The 17,135-nt window shown below is 43.9% G+C and overlaps 1 protein-coding gene across 7 annotated transcripts in view; it reads left to right on the top strand.

Annotated features, from left to right (window-relative positions):
* The window catches only part of LOC119162101 (sushi, von Willebrand factor type A, EGF and pentraxin domain-containing protein 1), a 398,489-nt gene that overhangs the window by 211,340 nt on the left and 170,014 nt on the right, over nucleotides 1-17,135 (top strand). For all 7 annotated transcript variants that reach the window (XM_075879537.1, XM_075879536.1, XM_075879535.1 and 4 more), the window contains 3 exons: nucleotides 8,325-8,395; nucleotides 11,961-12,120; nucleotides 12,877-13,053. In XM_075879537.1, the coding sequence (XP_075735652.1) occupies nucleotides 8,325-8,395; nucleotides 11,961-12,120; nucleotides 12,877-13,053 (408 nt within the window). The remainder of the gene's footprint in view (nucleotides 1-8,324; nucleotides 8,396-11,960; nucleotides 12,121-12,876; nucleotides 13,054-17,135) is intronic.

Raw genomic sequence — 17,135 nt, 5'->3', positions numbered from 1 at the left:
ATATAGATCTGATATTTTCATATTTTGATGCTGTTTGAAAAGAGGGGCGGTGTGTTCTAGAAAAGGAGCGTTTGAAATAAGTCGAACCATTTTATTTTGTAACACGCTCAGTTTTGACATATTAGGGCTGTACTTTTATCACATACCAGGAAGCAGTAACATAGGTGGGAATGATAAAGCGCATCGTAAAGTAATCTCTTTATTTTAGCTGATAGTATGTGTCAATGACGGCTAATTAGTCCTACAGACTTCGCAAATTTCAGCGTAACTGCGTTTACCTAGTCATTCCATGACATGTGCTCGTTGAAGATGATGCCAAGTATTTTAACACATTTTTCCATGCGAACAGTGAACGAACCTAGGACAAACTCCTGAGACACTAGAGCTAGCGCGCCGCGAGCAAGATATAAAACACACTTAGTTTTGGCTTCATTCAATACAAGGCTGTTCGCCTTGCACCAGCCATTCAGCTTCGAACAGAACGTACTTGCGTCAGCTTGAATGCTACATAATTCCTGGCTTTTAAAAAAGACAGTGCAATCATCGGCGTAAATGTTGAACTGACAAGTGGTGTTTAATTGTATTACATCATTAATGTAAAACAGGAAAAGCATTGGCCCTAAAATACTGCCTTGTGGTACTCCACAAGAGATACGCCTTAGACGTGACCTGTGAGTGCCTATTTCGGTAAATTGAAGTCTTTCGTCTAGGTAGGCGAGAATAAGTTGTGATGCAACTCCCCGAAATCCATAGCGTTCTATTTTCTGTAAGAGAATATTATGATTGACATGATCAAAGGCTTTGATAAAATCGAGGTATAGTCCTACTGTGAATGTTTTAGTCCTACTCGTGTTTTTTAACATGAGCTCTTTTTGGAGCAAGAGTGCGTCCTCTGAGGAACAATTTTTTTCTAAATCCGAATTGACAGGTAGTTAAGAGATTAAATCTTCTACTAAAGCTCTCGATGTGGGTATTATTAACTATCTCTAGGCCTTTCGAAAAAACTGACAATATCGAACTGGACGGTAGTTGTAGAAGCTATTTTTGTCGCCTCCTTTCACTCCGCAGCCGCCAATGTCGCAGCCCGCTCTTTCACGACACGCTCTGGACGTCTGGTACGCCTCCCAGATTTCAATAAATCCTGAGGGCAAGCTCTGCACTCCGCGGGGGAAGAAGGGGAGGGGAGGGTTGTGATGATTCCGGTGAGCACTGCGCGAAAGCCTGCGCAGCCTTCGTCTCGTCACTGATAGCCCGGCGAGACACGGCCACTTGCTGCAACACGCTTCCGATAAGGGACAGCAGCACGGCATTTTCACTGGAGGCTTACGTCACCACTGCTTGCTATTTGTAATTGTGAAACATGTATACAAGATGCGAGTTTGTTGAAGCGTGAGAGTTACTTTCACTTCACTTGCAAGCAGAGGAAGTTATTTTCACTATATGAACAAGCCGCCGCGTGGCTGTGTTGTAGAGCACCCACTTGCCAAGCAAACGACCTGGGTTGCATCCACACTGAGACCCAGAATTTTTTTTTAATATTTGATGTGCATCTTTATCGATTGTTATTTCACGCAAAAGATGATAATCTTTCGCTCAAAACCAACAACTCCGACACCGAAATTTCTGTCAAACGAGCTATTTAACGATGTCACGATAAAAGACACAGCTATATGCCGCAAGGGGGAAGCAAGGAAATCGATAGCAACGAATCAGAACGTCGTACGATGAACGGGAAGCAACTCGATACTGCTGGAGCGTTCCTCATGCACACAGGGTCAACGAAAAGAACACAGGACGAGCGCGAACTATCGACTGTGTCAGCTCGACAGTCACACCCCGACAGTCGAAGCCGTGGCCAGCGAAAAAGGCCGAAGAAGACAATGACGTAGTGTATTGGCTCTTCGTTCACGACACACGTTTGTGCCTCACAGTCTCGCTGTTGATTTCTTGTCTCTACGGCCTCTAGTGCTTGACAAACTGGTGGATGGGCTGGATAATCTATAAACCCTACCCCTCCGATAGCAAGTACTCAGGCGTCGTACCAGGGCTCACTTCTGTGGACCGTGCCAGGAGAGTGATCCGGGGACAAGCCCCCGAGTTTGGACTGCTCCCAGACAACATAGCAGCTTCCATCATACCGACGAACACCAACTCAACCAGTACGAATGGCACAACGCTGATGCATTGCACCTTATTGACACCGCGAATGCCAATCCCTTTCATGGCACTGCACTTGAGGATGTAAAAAATTGGCTATAGTTCACTACGAGTTTGTTGCCATGCACAAGCAGTGGGACGGTACAAACGATATATATATATATATATATATATATATATATATATATATATATATATATATATATATATATATATATATATATATTGTTACGAGTGACTGTGTTTATTTACAGATGAGGTGAAATGGCGGTGTGAAATAGCAGCGTACTTCTGAGACAGAGACAGGCCTAGAACGCTTCCACCTAACCACACAGTCCAGGTGCCGCTCCACTACTCTTCTTCTTCTTCCGCGCCCCGAAGGCTTGCGCATCTTCGTTTCAATATATATATATATATATATATATATATATATATATATATATATATATATATATATATATATATATATATATATATATATATATATTCACATTAGATAACAACATCATAGATGCGCGCAGCAACTGCCTACCAATGATGCGGCAACCTTCAAGACGTGCTAAATCGCGAACGGGAATGCAAGCGCAGATGCCTGGCGGATCCTGCAAGCCATGCCACCGGGTTAGCGCACGATGTCAAATGCTTGCTATAACGCCACGCCGAACATGCGGCGTTGCGGGCACACCAGCGTCAGCTTGTGGAAGCGCATTCGACATGGTGAACGCACGCTTTATGTCGGAGCCTCACCGGTGGAACTTCCACTTCGGCTGTGACGCCTGTGACCACCGTTAGTTCGAAAACAAACGCTGTAATAATGCATTGCGAAACAATTTTAACTGGTCATATTACACTCCTTCATGACCACGATCACGCGACGCACAATGTGTGGATGTTTGTTTAACACTGAGGTAAAGCCATGCCGAACGTGTGTCTAACCTCACTAAGAAGCGCGAACATGTATAAGCAACAATTGTAGAGGGCTTCAGTGAAGCGTTGGGTTGAACCTAAACCCCGGTACCGCACGTTTCATATTTTGCAGGTTACTCATTTGTGTGAAGTGCTTGGGTAGTTATTTCTTTACTTTGAGTCGAGCGAGATGCGAGATAAAGCGGCATTCATTTCGTTGGCGTTAGTTTTCTCAGTTTCAGCGGAACAACGCATTGTATTGTGTTAAAGATACACGATTCATGCCAGCCTCTCCGAACATGCGTGCATGAAGGGATCAATCGCACAGAGACAAGCAGCATACGCTGCAGAGAACGCGGAAACGGCACTATACCACCTGCACGCACGACCTATGTTGGGAATGCATGAAGTCCGCATGTAAGTTTGCCTGAGCGTGACGTCTTGATGCAACTGCGGCGTCGTGTGATATCATCCGGTGCCAAGTTGCTCTAATACAATAGAAAGCAAGGATGGAATTGTGCTTGCGAAATCTACATGAGACACGTGGTAAAGGTTTTAAGCTCACCTCTTCACATCATGTTTTCGCCAAATTGAATGAAATAATTAAAATCTCTTGTGGTATAGAACTCTTCATCGCGCACGCAGCAACTTCGAGTATCTAAAAAAAGTTTTTTGCGCCCTAGTGAAGCGCCGTATAAGAAGTAAATTGCAAACAAAACGAAATCCACGTGCACTTTTGGGCTTTTTTATACATACGAGCTTCTTTATCGTGACGGTACATGGTTTCGCAATCGTTTTCTGTTTTCCTGCGGCTGCACAGAGGTGCCTTCTTTTTCCTGCCTCCAACCACACTCAGGTCTTCAAGAAGGTGCTTCAATTCTTTGGGAACACTGGACTGTGTTCCCGAGGACTGGACTAAGCCCTTAGACGTGTGGTTCGATAGCGCAGAAAGTAACTGGATAGCTACTCAAGTGTCTGAACTCAACAAAACCTGAGTCAGCTCCCGTAGACCAGATGTGCTTCCCGAAGTGTGACATTGATACTGTGCACCTTTCTTCTTTGTCGTCCTTGGTCTCCCCCCCCCTCCTTTATTCCTCCTCCAAGAGGATTGTAGCGAACCGGGCATACATCTGGTTAACCTCCCTGCCTTTCCTTGCATCTCTGTATCTGGACTGAATCATCATCATTATCAGCCTGGCTACGTCCTCTGCAGGACAAAGGCCTTTCTCATGTTCCGCCAGTTAACCCGGCCCTGTGCTTGCTGCTGCCAATTTATACCCGCAAACTTCTTAATCTCATCTGCCCACCTATCCTTCTGTCTCCCTCTAACCTGCTTCCCTTCTCTGGGAATCCAGTTTGTTACCCTTAATGACCAGCGGTTATCCTGTCTACGCGCTGCATGCCCGGCCCATGTCCATTTCCTCTTCTTTATTTCAACTATATTATCATTAACCCCCGTTTGTCCCCTAATCCACTCTAATCTCTTCTTGTCTCTTAAGGTTACACCTACCATCTTTCTTTCCATTGCTCGCTGCGTCGTCCTCATTTTAAGCTGAACCCTCTTTGTAAGCTTCCAAGTTTCTGCCCCGTAGCTAAGTACCGGCAAGATACAGCTGTTATATACCTTTCTCTTGAGGGATAGTGGCAATCTACATGTCATGATTTGAGAGAGCTTGCCGAATTTGCTCCACCCCATTCTTATTATTTTAGTTACTTCAATCTCGTGGTTCGGCTCTGCCGTTATAACCTGCCCTAAGTAGACATAGTCTTCTACAAATCGAAGTGCACTATTACCGATCTCGAAGCGCTGCTCTTTTCCGAGGTTGTTGTACATTACTTTCGTTTTCTGCAGATTATTTTAAGACCCACCTTTCTGCTCTCCTTGTCTAACTCCGTGATCATGAGTTGCAATTCGTCCCCTAAGTTACTTAGCAATGCAATGTCGTCGGCGAAGCGCAGGTTACTAAGGTACTCTCCATTAACTCTTACCACTAACTGTTCCTATTCTAGGCTTCTGAGAACTTCCTGTAAGCTCGCGGTAAATATCATTGCGGAGATTATGTCTCCCTGCCTTACACCCTTCTTGATTGGTATTCTTTTGCTTGCTTTATGAAGCACTATGGTAGCAGTTGATCCCCTGTGCATTTCTTCCAAAATGTTTATATATACTTCATCTACGCCCTGATTCCGCAGTGTCTGCATGACGGCTGATATTTATACTGAATCAAACACCTTCTCGTAATCTATGAAGGCTATGTATAGTGGTTGGTTATATTCTGAGCATTTCTCTATTACCATATTGATAGTATGAATGTGGTCAATTGTTGAGTAGCCTGTTCGAAATCCTGCTTGTTCCTTTGAATAATTGAATTCTTATGTTTTCTTTACCCTGTTAGCAATTACCTTTGTAAATAGCTTGTATACTACAGAAAGCAAGCTGATCGGCCTGTACTTCTTTAAGTCCTTGTCATCTCCTTTCCTATGTATTAAGATGATGTTAGCGTTCTTCCAAGAGTACTCTTTCCGTCAGGAGACACCTCGTAAACAGGGTGGCTAGTTTTTCTAACACAATCTGTCCTCCATATTTCAGCAGATCTGATGTTACCTGATCCTTACCAGCAGGTTTGCCTCTTTGCATGCTCTCCAAAGCTTTTCTGACTTCTTCTATCATTACTGGTGGGGTATCATCTGAGTTCCTGCTAGTTCTTATAGTATTAGGGTCGTGGTTGTCTCGGCTATTGTACAGATCTGTGTAAAACTCCTCCGCGATTTTAACTATCCTATTCATATTGGTAGTTATTTTGCCTTGCTTGTTCCTTAGTGCATACATCTGATTTTCGCCTATCCCAAGTTTCCTCTTCACTGCTTTGACGCTTCCCCCGTTTTTCGGAGCGTGTTCAATTCTCTCCATGTTATACCTTCTTACATCGCATACCTTACGCCTATTAATTAACTTTGAATGTTCTGCCAGTTCTATTTTGTCTGTTGTACTTGAGACCTTCATGATTTGACGCTTCTTAATTAGAATCTTCGTTTCCTGGGAAAGCTTGCCAGTGTCCCGTCTAACTACCCTGCCTCCAACTTCCACTGCGCACTCCGTAATGATACTCGTCAGATTATTATTCATTGTGTCGACGCTAAGGTTGGTTTCCTCACTAAGAGCCGAGTACCTGTTCTGAAGCGACACTCTGAATTACTGTGTTTTTTTCTCTCAGTGCTAGCTCATTGATTGGCTTCTTGCGTATCAGTTTCTGTCGTTCCTTCTTCAATTCTAAGTGAATTCAATACCATACCATTCTATGGTCACTGCATTGTAACTTGCCAACCACTTCCACATCCTGCACAATTCCTGGGTGTGCACTCATTATAAAGTCTATTTCGTTTCTATTTTCCCCATTAGGGCTCCTTCATGTCCATTTGCAGTTTCCTCGTTTTCGGTAGAAGGTATTTAAAATCCGCAAATTATTGCGTTCTGCGAATTTTATTAATAACTTCCCTCTGGCATTTCCAGAACCAATGCCATGATTTCCTACTGCCTGGTCTCCAGCCTGCTTCTTCCCTACCTTTGCTATAAAGTCGCCCATCACTATAGTATACTGTGTTTTTACCTTACTCATTGCCGATTTCACGTCGTCATAGAAGCTTTCAACTGAAACGTCATCATGGCTGGTTGTAGGCGCGTAAGCCTGTACCACCTTCATCTTGTATCTTTTATTGAGTTTAATTACGATACCTACTACCCTTTCATTAATGCTATAGTATTCCTCTACTTGCCAGCTATGTTTCTGTGAATTAGAAACCCCACTCCCAGTTCTCTTCTGTCTGCCAAGCCCCGATAGCAAAGGATGTGCCCTTTCTGTAGCACCATATAGGCTTCATCTGTCCTCCTAACCTCACTGAGCCATATTATATCCCATTTAACACCCTCTAGCTCCTCGAATAGTACAGCTAGACTTCCCTCGCAAGATAAGGTTCTAGCGTTAAACTTTGCTAAGTTCAGGTTCCACTGACTGGACTGAATAACTGGCAGGAAAACCCACCCACCAGGTATTCGACGATGGACGCCACAGTCTTCTTCACCTGACCTATCCACAGCTTTATTTCCCTCTTTCTATTACCTTGTATACGCTGTAACGTGCTCCCATTTAGGGTTGTAGAAATAGCGTTTTTCTTTTGCTCCTCCCCCTCTCCCCTCCATGTCACCATATCAGTGTAGAGGCGTAAGGTAGCCGGTGCGTTTTATTTCAATGCTGCTAGCGGCTCCTGTACGAAATTTTGTCGAACTAGAGAAGTGGGTTGCACCCCATAGAAATTCAAAAGGTCCATTTTGTCCGGTAATATGAATAGTGGTCTCCAACTGAACTCGAAAGCGAATTTTGAGGTTCAATATTGGTCATAAGTGCCCCTACTTTGAAATTAGGTATATATATGCACTATAAAAACACTCTAAAAGCCTTCCTAACTTCTCATTCATGCTCCTATATCAAAATGGCTCAATAAAACTGCAATGAACAAAATAGACATTTGCCTGAAATCCGGCTTCTAATCATCACTCTCGATATCCGTATGTTGGCTTCGTAACTATATTACCAATCTTGTCGATACTGCATGTTATCCTATATGTGGCGTCTTATTTTGTCACGTTATCGATTATCTGAGAAAATCTGTAGATGACAATAACATAGATTTTTTCCCCTGTTTTTTCTTGCGTCGTGTTCATTTCCTGCACGCGCATTTGAAATAAATAAAAGAATAAGGTGTTGAGTTCTTCAAAATGCAGGATATCACAGGATATATGTTGGAGAGAGAAGACTCTTCTCTATTTACAAATTAACTAGGTGCCCTTAGTCCTGAACGCCTTGATGTGGAGCAGTGTCATAACAACAAAAACAACAACAATAATAATATTATTATTATTATTATTATTATTATTATTATTATTATTATTATTATTATTATTATTATTATTATTATTATTATTATTATTATTATTATAATTATTATTATTATTATTATTACTATTATTATTATTATTATTATATACCAACAGATTGGTAAGTGCTTGTTTGTTTCTGTTGCTTTGTGGTTTATTGATTGCTACGAGAGAATCAGTGTTTATTGCCTTGCCGAGTAATAGCTGAAAAAGGTGCGCGCCGTTACAGATGTGTCGAATGGCTTTAGAATAATGGAAGCCTTCAAGGCGCAATTTTTTTCTGAGACGAATGAGATATCAAGTCACAGATGTACCCTTATGTTTTCAGTAAACTGCGTCGTACAAGCTGACCACAGTGCTGCTGTCATACGCCAGACCGACTCATTAGGCTACAACAAGGTAATGCCTGTTTTTTTTTTCGTAAGCTGGGTTCTCTGGAGAAATTTACTTCACTTAAAGCGACACAAACGATGAACAATGACTTGATTTAGATTCACTACCTGCACTTTTCGAGCTAAGGTTGTAGTCAATTTTTTTAATTTCGTCCCAAAATCTCCCGAAATGATGTATGAAATTTAAAAATGTATTTTCGGTATTGTGTGGCATTTGCTCGATGAAATGTTTTGAAGGTTTGTATGCAAATTGGATGGCGCCCACAGAGTGTACTTCCTGTTTATCGATTGGAAGCTACGTAGGACCCATGGCCAGTAGACTCCTTCATAATGTTTTACGTCATGGTGTTGGTGCATGAATCTCAAAGTGGGGTCGCCACCCGCAGTTTCTTTTCGGGCATTTTTTAAATTACTGAGCATCTTACCGTGGCAAGAGTGTTGTTTGGGGGGATTGTAAAATTGTACTTTACTAACACGCGCAACATCGTTTTGATGTTCAGTGTCCCTTCAAAGGGGCCCTGCAACAGAGTTTGAGCATGATTAGAAAACGTTGCCGATTGGTACTCGAGGCTCGCGAGCACACGCGAGCCCGGCCTTATAGCGCATCAGCTGGTCTGTACTTTAAAATTGATCATTACCATCACCTATAAATTGTACCGGCTTCTTTATACAAATGATCCCATACACCGAAATGACTGTGGGCTGCATGAAGGAAGGAAAAGAAAGGAGGGAGCATTTCGTCAAGCAGTCAGTTTTGGCATGCCGCCTCGTTTTGAAGCTAGCCGTGGTGGCCCAACACGTGACCTTTTGCGGCGAGATCAGGCAAGCAACGAGACTTACCGAGACTTTGGGGTGTGGCACCCGGTATCTTTAATTCGAAACGCGCTTGTTCGGCGCAGACCGACCGGCTCACGAAGGAGTTTCAAAAACAGAACACTTCTGAGAGCATAGAGTTTTCTCAAATTAACTAAAGGGGATTCTGGTGCTGCGATTGTTCAGCGACCATGGGAATATTGGTATAGTACATGAATTTGCCTAGCCTTCGTGCTGGCGGCCTGCGAGCGCACTTGTGGATTCCTTTATTGCAGTGTTTTGGTGTTGTTTAGAATAAAATTACAAACAGTTTGAACTTCGTGACCCGATTTGAATTGGCGAGCCTAAAATGTAAAAGGGGTGAAGTGGAACTGTCGATCATTTGCCGTTTGTCGTTTCATTAAAAAGCAGCCCCAAGTCACGCGGAGCCCAACGGGCAAAGAAGTGGGAACATTAGGCAAATCCATGGACTACCCATTATTCTCATTCTCGCTGAAGCGCCATGCCCTGCAGCTCCCATCGACACTAGGACCTGAGTTCCCTCTTGTGTACTTACAAACAGCTGTATGACCGAGAGCATAAAACCGGGCTGGGACTTTTCGATCATGTGTTGGGTTGGCACAATGTACTTCACTTGGCTTCACTCGTGTGATGTAATGGTACCTCCATGGTGGGTTCCATAGTTACTGTGGCCGCCGTGGAAGGCACGACGCGCACGTGACGGAACCTTTTTCCCAAGTGCCATCCTTCCATGTTTAGCTTTCGGCACACTCTTCGGGTTGCGAGAAGAGACAACGCATGCAATTACAGTGTGCTACACATATCTGTAAACATATATGACGGATTCTAAAAATTTTTGCGGTGGTTGGTTTGTGAGGCAGTGGAACCTTTTATTAGGCCGTTTGAAGGTTACTTAAAAAGTGCAGCAGGGCCTATTCGAGAGCTCCTTTGTATTGTGTTCCGCAACTGTGGAATAGGCAGATGGTATCATAATTTCAGCGCGCAAGCATGATATGGCAGTATATGGCAGTATATATGGAGCGGTGGCTGGTCCGCCTCTCACCGCCCCGCCCACCACTGGGACTGAGCCCTTCGCATTGCAAGCCTCATAAACCAACTAGGCATCAGTGCGGGGGCAGTTGCTCTAGTGGCTCTGTCCCATCGCCCAGCGAATCAGGCCTCCCACAAACTGGGTGAAAAAAAAGTACTCTTAACACACGGTAATGTAGTGTGAAAGACCTCAAATTCATTGTCAGCGTTATAACAGAAGTTTCTTTGGTTCCGTTTCATACGTTCATCACAATTGTCATAAATAAGCTACCAGACGTGAAATTAGGATGTGTGTAAAAACAGGCATTTTAAAAACCCTAAGTTAGTAAACTCGTTAACTTGCCCCCCTCGCCCCTCCACCTCATTCATCATTTTAGAAATGTCAAGTGCTAAATATTTGTTGGGAGAACCTAATTAGGTATACATATATTTTTTATCTTTTTTGTCTTAAAGTGTTCGCCAAAAAGAGTAGCAACAGATGTGCAAATTCAGCCAGTCAAGCCAATCGCCTTTCATATTCTCGATTGATTGATGGATTGATTGATATGATTTGATTATTATGTGATGTTTAACGTCCCAAAACTACCATATGGTTATGAGAAACGCCAAAGTGGAGGGCTCCGGAGATCTTGATCACCTGGGGTTCTTTAACGTGCACCTAAGTCATAGCACATGGGCCTACAACGTTTCCGCCTCCATTAGAAATGCAGCCGCTGCAGCCGGGATTCCTTTCTTCATCTCCATTACGTCTTTTTTCTGCATGGGAAGTTCAAAAGAATCTCTAAAACATCGGCGTAGTTTGTAGGAGTAGGACAAACAAAGGCACTCGTACACAACGTGCTCGCTATTATAAAGCTCTGGCATGTCTGTCAGCCGACACTTTCGTGGGAGAAGATATTCTGGAAAGCTATAGTAAACTATTATTTCATAATAACTACGTCAGAAAGTACGCGCTGAGAGAAGAGCGCAAAAAACAACGTAGATAGTGACTATAGCACATTCGCTTTCCTTTTTTTGTATTTTTCCGCATTTTACTTTCAGTATGTCATACGAAAATTGCCGAATTCCTACAATTGTTATATCTAAAGAACACTTATTTTCGGTGCACAGCTTGGGCACCTTAAACGCTTCAACATTCTTCTGTCACGTACTGCTACCACAACGCGTATCAAATCTTATGTTCAGAATGCGTTCTCACGAGAAACACTGGCTAGCTGTAAAGTTTGAAATATACGCTGTGATATACTTTTGCAAGCATATTGAGAGTACTATTACTACATCATGTTGTTGTTGTTGTTGTTGTTGTTGTGTTGTTGTTGTTGTTGTTGTTGTTGTTGTTGTTGTTGTTGTTGTTGTTGTTGTTGTTGTTGTTGTTGTTGTTGTTGCTGTTGTTGTTGTTGTTGTTGTTGTTGTTGTTGTTGTTGTTGTTGTTGTTGTTGTTGTTGTTGTTGTTGTTGTTGTTGTTGTTGTTGTTGTTGTTGTTGTTGTTGTTGTTGTTGACATCATCACTTACTCCAGCTGATTTGATTCCTCGCTTCGATACTGCTTCGTTTTACTTTCATATTCTCTGTAATCGAACCTCAACGCAGGCCCTCTGATGCACCTCATAACTTTTGCGAGACTCAGAGCGTTATTGAGTCTTGTGTATTTGCGCCTCATACTTCAGAAACACTATCACACCTACTTTTATCACAAATGATTTTGTCCAGGTTGAACTGCAGCCTGGAAGTCAAGTGGCTCATTCTGAAAGAATATTTGTTGAGTGCAAAAGTGGGTATGAGTTCATAGACGGCGTCGGCAACTCACTTCATAGGCCACTCCGCTGTCAGGGTGGCGTATGGCAACCTACGGGTCCTTGGTGCACAGAACGTGAGTGCATTTATTGCATGCGTTGCTTGTCTCTATCCTTACCAAAAAAAAAATTGCCGGCCCTACTTATCGAGTGTAGGGAAGTACTCAGAAAAACAGCTAGGATTAGAGGAGAACAAGTTCCTTTCTCCAAATTTCGCACCTGGTAGGAAGGTCACAAGGATATGAAACGGCAGAATATCGGCCTTCAGTACGTCAGGTACCAAGGTCGGTACCTCGTACCGTCGTGCGTCCACTGGTTTTGCTAATAGAGAGCCAAATGGCCCGACCTCACGTCCGGTAGTACATAAATCCTTATCTCTAATAGGCCTTTTCTTTCGTCCCCCTCACTCCCTCATATATCTTTCACTAGCACTCAAGCAGTCTATCTTTTTTTTTGGGGGGGGGGGGCGCTGCCAAAATGCGTACTTATGCAGCCAAGAAGTCTGATAATCGTCAGTCTTGAAATGTTCCGAAATGGGGGAATGTGTCCGCCTCTTAAAAGTGCTGGATCTCATTATAGTGACGTTGCTTCACCCTTCATTTTGAAAAATGAAAAAAGAAAAAAGCTGGACGAGAGCAGCACGCACGTTACTTCGCGAGGTGGACAAGTTAATAAAAAGAACGCATTTCGTACGCCCTTCCGCCCCCTCACAACAGCGAATAGAGCCTCGGTAACAGTCTACCACAAGGCTACGTAAGGGTTAAAACGTCCTGGAATATAGAACTGGATTTATTCGTCTCTAATAAATTTATATTTTATGTTGTTCATTGCAGAGCCGTGCAAGAACATTCGTGTACCAGGTGGTGAGCCAGAATTCTTGTATCTGCTTCCTAATGATGTGCTCAATGTCACCTGCAAACCCTACCATACGCTGCAGAAGAAGAAGAATGGTCGAACGCCAGTGTGCAGATTGGGAAGAATTCACGGCGATGTGCCTACTTGCAAACCAGGTAAAAGAAGCATGTTATCTAATCTTAGAAATATCACAAACGCAACTACATAACTTATACGAAGGTTTATTTTAGATAATCTAAATATCAATAAAAATTACACATACCATAAACATGGTCATTGAGCTCGATTACTGGAATCAGTCGACATTATTCATACACGCAAGAAATCTAAACGCAGAATCGTCAACTAGTGATCATGGACTTATTACATTTAATAATTAGTAAGGCACAGATTTGTAAGACGTGTCCACTTTGCCGAAATTTTCTGGGTAAAAACTCTTTTGAGGTAGTTCCTCTTAAAGTATGTGACTTTATGCATTAGCATTCTATTGCATCTCAGGGACCACATTATATCCTGACACACTGTGATTTGTGACACAATGCCTGGCTGTTATCTAGAACTGACAGAGAGCACTGCCAACCAACATATAACTTGCCATAGGCAGGGGCCGAATCGGTGACCTTTGAATAATGTGCAGAATCTGTTCCTGCCCACGGCGTTATAGTTTCATTTCACTATTCTTTCTTCACACTTACATTACACTTACTACTGATTATATCCCCTATACTTTGCTTGGGAGTGCTTTCTGTCCGTTTTCATCAATATTGTGTCTAACAAAAGAAAGGAGTCCTTCAAATTTTAGCTTCTATCCTCCAATGCCTGGCTATACTACTTTCGTTTAAGGTGATCGGTTACAGCCTTAAAATAAATGCTACGCCAGCTGCCATCGTTGTCCAATCCAAAAAAAAATTTGCATTGTTAGTCATCCAAGTGCATTTGTTTACTTTTTGTGTGACGTCAGACTTTTATGGTTAAGCGTCGTACGTCTATTCCAGTTCGGTAGCTGTGTTATACAGGAGCACGTTCCTACCACTGGTTTTCTGTCAAAAACTTTACGTTCCTGGCGGATTTAAGTGGAGATCCCGACATCACTGCTAGCAGAAACACAACATTTCAAGTTGGGACAGCGAAGTTTAAGTTTTATTTAAAATAACATGCGTGGGGTTCACTTTAGCAGTGAAAAGTACGTAGCATTATAATAGAAACCACGTAGCATGACTCTCTTGCATAGGGGAGGGGGGTGCCCTGAAATTTTTTAGTGCCGTGTGGTGCCATCTCTCGTGTGACGTCAAATGGGGGAATCGGGTGCCGCTCGGCAAGCGCGTACTCGCTACGTGTAGGCTGCTCGACGCTGCTGGTGTGCAATGGGGTCATCTGGGGTGCCGCGCGGAATGGCCCAAGCTTCTCGGAAACACGAGTTTGCTCCAAGCTGTGACTACACCAGTGATGACAGGACGACAGTGCTGAGCAACGTTACTAGATTCTGTCAGGTGTCAAACTGCAAATGGGAGCGGCGCAAGGTGTGGCTGTCTGCAATCTCCTCCCATTAGGTGGCGCTGCTGCCCTGATCGGCCTAGTTTCAGGGAAGCTTCGCAAGGCAGCAGCGCTGAGTGCGCCGCCGTACGAATGTCACTTTTTTATCTCATTCGCTGACGTTGCGCTGCTCTTCTTAGCATGAAGTATTCAAGGAATATCCTTTTAAAGATGATAGTCTTTCTTGGGGATCTTCGACGCAAAAATTGTGGTCTGTCTGTCTGTCTGTCTGTCTGTCTGTCTGTCTGTCTGTCTGTCTGTCTGCCTGTCTGCCTGTCTGTCTGTCTGTACAGTTTTATGTTTGTCCCCGCTTAGCGATCTCCCAAATTGCCGACCCCATCCACAGCGCCCACCAAATTTGCTCCAGACTCAGCGTTCATAGTTTTGCGATTGTCAAATGAAGAGCAATTATTGCGCATATCTGCGGCCCCATGCAACGCGTCAATACTCTGTGTAAGGGTACTTTTACTAGAAAAGGCGTAAATAATTATATAGCTCGTAGCTTTATCACGCTGCGCTGACAATGCAACGCTTGTATGAAGAGGCAAGTGTTTCCAACGCTTTTCTAAGGTGGTGGCACCTACCCGTCGCCTTGCGTTCTACACCTTATCGCCTCCGAGACGGGCGCGCACACCACGCGCTTCTTTTTCTAAGATAACTGCCAGATAGTGCTCATGTCTCACGTGTGACGTGACTTCTTGCGATCGTTCGCCTCCGCTGCACGCTCGAGGCACTCTAACGCAGCGCCTTTAGAATACCATTCACCAATTTCCTTGCGCATAACATCAAAGAAACGTGTTTTTTTTCAATCTCTCCAGATGCAAGATTATCGTCTTTAGACGTCACTTGTACTGTAACATGCAAATACGGGGCCAATTTTTTACTTTGTGCAATCTGTAAAACACAGATAATTGGTGAATGAACAGGACACTGAGCCTTTTCGTGCGAGATATTTGCTTATGTACGTGCATAACAGGCCAGTGACATAAAAACACGAATGCGCGTTAGGAATTAGTAAACACGACGTGCTTTCTTGTTTGCTACACCTACCTTGCGACTGTTTTCTAGTAAAAAAATTGTATTCCTCGCCTAAAAATGAATCCGCATATCAATAGAAAAATTAACTTCGTGCGCGAATGAGAGCGTATGCTCTGCGCAACCAAGAAGGGGGAGGCAGCACCCCTATAGATTATCTAAGACCTTCCAGAATATGCCTCCGCAGTATTATTTTCTGTCTAGCACTCTTTCGCTTGCTCTACCGGTCGAAAGTTCTTCGAAGAACGATGCAGAGCTTTCGATGGCAACCGCGCCGTCTGTGGAGCACACTCGTTCATCATGGCCAGAATCAATGGGAACTGAGTTTTCATTCTCACCTACATTTTGTTTCTTGTTGCGCTTAATGTCAAGGGCTGGCTGCACAGTGGTATGCTTGCGCTTTTTTGAGGGCATGGATAAATATTTTGAGCAACTGGGAAAGATATATACAGCGTCTTTTTAGCGTCCGCATCTCACATTGTATGGTGACCACTTCATTTATTTATTCACAATACCTCAATGTTCTCGCATGCGACATTACATGAGGGGCATTACACTTCACCATTTAGATTGTGGATGAAATATCTAACGACGTCTTCTGACTTGAACTGCAAGTCACTTACTACATAAGAGCTGGTAAGTTGTTTGTCGAGCCTCAAAATGGGACGCCGCAATTCACAAAGACATAAATCAGTCTGCGGCAGCCTCAAAAAGTGTCTTTTCTCGCTCGAAGTTTTCACTTAGTCGTATGCAATCCTACAGCTGGTCACAAAGCACCAAAGGCGTAGCCACGGTGTGGCACACTCGGCCCATGCTTACGCCCCCCCCCCCCCGAATTCCGTCACCATGGCGTAGAAGGCGAAAAATGACCATTTCAAGGGGGCTGCCCTCCACGAAATCAATAAGGTGCCCTCTCCCCCCGAAAAAAATTTCTGGCTAGGTATCTGCGAAACACCGAGGTATATTAAACACGAAACATCTTAAGGCGGGGTTCAATCTGATGTGCACCGTGACCACACTTACTGCGGCCCAAGCACTGCCAGAACGTGCTAGCACGTCCACCCTGTGTAAGGGGCTAGCGAAGCCGCTGTGATCTCACCGAAAGCCTCAGCCGCTACAGCACTCTCAGGAAACACGTGATGTCGTAGGGAATCAAGATTCCGCAGACGCGCAATTAAGGAACGCCTAGTCAGAATGCGTGGAACTCGCTAGCGCATTTGAACTTGTGTAAGTGGCTGCGTGTGTGTGTGGCTGTGGCTTCTCCCCCCTACACTCTAGACCTCAGCATTAGATACCTGGCGAGAAAGCCTAGCAGTGGGTGGAGAAGTGGAAGTCTCAACGCACTGAGCGCAACGTAAACGGAGGCAAGCGGTAAACGTAGGCAAGCGGACCCTGAGGTCCGGTCTAAGGAAACCCTGTGCAAGCGGCAACGTCGGCAGAAAATCGCTACAGATGAAACTCAGTGTCACGGGTCCCGTTAATTCGGGAGGCGATCGCCGGGCTAATTCCAAGGGCCGAAGTACCAGCCCCCCGAACCGCACCACGAAAGCGTGGAAAATTTAGAAGTGGTCCTATTTGGCGCGCCAGCGGACGCCGGCTGTGGCCCAAAGAACAAGTCAGAGCCGAGAGTTGATAAACAAAACAAAATTATATTCTCAATTATGGCAGA

Source organism: Rhipicephalus microplus, chromosome X, assembly GCF_043290135.1.
Source record: "Rhipicephalus microplus isolate Deutch F79 chromosome X, USDA_Rmic, whole genome shotgun sequence".
NCBI lineage: Eukaryota > Metazoa > Arthropoda > Arachnida > Ixodida > Ixodidae > Rhipicephalus > Rhipicephalus microplus.
This window is presented reverse-complemented; position numbering and strand designations above follow the sequence as displayed.